General features: G+C 37.8%; 1 protein-coding gene across 1 annotated transcript in view; it reads right to left on the bottom strand.

Moving 5' to 3' along the window:
• Nucleotides 1-833: 833 nt before the first annotated feature.
• LOC101856565 (long-chain-fatty-acid--CoA ligase 5) overlaps nucleotides 834-1,721 on the bottom strand; it is a gene marked incomplete in the record, with an annotated part of 32,169 nt that continues 31,281 nt past the window's right edge. The window contains 1 exon segment of the mRNA XM_005095103.3: nucleotides 834-1,485. Coding sequence (XP_005095160.2) covers nucleotides 1,345-1,485 — 141 coding nt within the window.

Raw genomic sequence — 1,721 nt, 5'->3', positions numbered from 1 at the left:
CTCAACCTGATGCGCAGATCGGGGGTCAATCCTAGCACGTGGTAGGAGGCACAGTTGTGATCGTCGTAATGCTCAAAGGCATGGGTCATACCTTTACCAATAATGCGCAATTTAATGCTAGGCCTTTACACGTAGAATGTACTTTACATACCTTCTTTTGATTCGTTTCGTTCAAGTAAGAGTTTTACAGCACTAGTAACACAAATAGGTCCTATAAGTGCTGAAGAGTAGAGGTCTTACTGCACAGTAACATACAAACAAAAATAGGAAAGATAAGGATGATATATTATGTTTGATAGGAAAAGGGGAGCAAACTGCACCAGAGCATCCGTTAACCACTGACGCTTTTGGTTCACAGTAACTTCGCACTTGCTATTTTATATTCTTATCAGCACCCTTTGAACCTGAGAAATCCGGAGCAGGAAAGATGACCCCTGAAACTGCTTCCGACAAGGAACACGAAGGCCGTTGGGTCATTCGGTACTCTAAACTGCTCGGGGGGGTGTTGCGCCACGTTGTCAGTAACTCAATACACTGGCCCAATCAAGGAAATAAGTCGAATATTATACATGTAACGTGTTATTAACCCATACTCGTACGCCACGCTAGTCAAAACGCTTCTTACATGCATCTGTTGGAGGTGAAAATCTATGAAAATATTAAATCTATAACTTCATAAATTATTGATCTAAGAGGGCTTCAATATGACATTGTACTCTTGATCATGATACTCTGAGTTGTCAAACTGTTTCCCCTGAACTTGGATTTGAAATACTTTTGACATTTCATTTAACAAACGGTATCACATTTATAATAATTATAGGAACCCTAAATCTTTTTTGGTAATTTTAATTCCTGACTTATTTAAGCAATTGTAAAATTATTATGTTTAACGTCTCAATCGACATAATTCAAATCATGTATGCGCCACTGAGAATGACCCAACTGTTTCACCAGGGACATTGGTTTATATTTGAATATGATGCCTTCCCATCCACTTTCTTTAAAAGTTCCACTATTCCACTACGAATTGAAGGACTGTGTGCAAACTTTACATAGTTACTAAAGATTCTTTGCCATAGAACTGCCTTTCCTTTTTTTGTGCATCACTTGCAACACAATAAGGTCATATACGTGCTACAAGAGATTAACTAACATAAAAAGAAGTGGTGAAGATATGAGCGATAGATGTTTGGAAGGGGAAAAGGAGCAAACCACACTAGAGCATACGCTAACCACCCAAACAGCCTTTCCTAATCTGAAACTAAAACTGTTTTCTATGGTTCTAAAATTTCTTTTAAGTTTTTCGTAAGTTTATCGAGTCATGTTTCAACTGTTGTCCTTTCACAGGCCATTCGAAATGTAGAGGTTTGCGATAGTTTCCTTGTACTTCTTCCTCAGCGCAGGTCTTTTGTTCTTGAAGGTTGGCGTGATGAGATCGTTTTCCACTGTCCACATTTCTAACTCCAGAACGATGTCTCTGACCTACAATGATCACAGGCGGAGATGAAAAAGGGTAATGAAACATATTAATGATTATGCAGTCATTCAATTATTCATCTTTGTAAACATTACTTTTCTTTTGAAAAATTGGAGTCTCAAGTAAAACCTAAAACTGCTGATCTTAAGGCTTTAATCAATACGACTACTGAACAGGGCAGTGTTAAAATGATGATGATGATGATGATGATGATGATGATGATGATGATGATGATGATGAT

Source organism: Aplysia californica, unplaced genomic scaffold (assembly GCF_000002075.1).
Source record: "Aplysia californica isolate F4 #8 unplaced genomic scaffold, AplCal3.0 scaffold00095, whole genome shotgun sequence".
In the NCBI taxonomy this organism is placed as follows: domain Eukaryota; kingdom Metazoa; phylum Mollusca; class Gastropoda; order Aplysiida; family Aplysiidae; genus Aplysia; species Aplysia californica.
The sequence above is the reverse complement of the archived record's forward strand: the minus strand, read 5'-3'. Positions and strand labels throughout refer to the sequence as shown.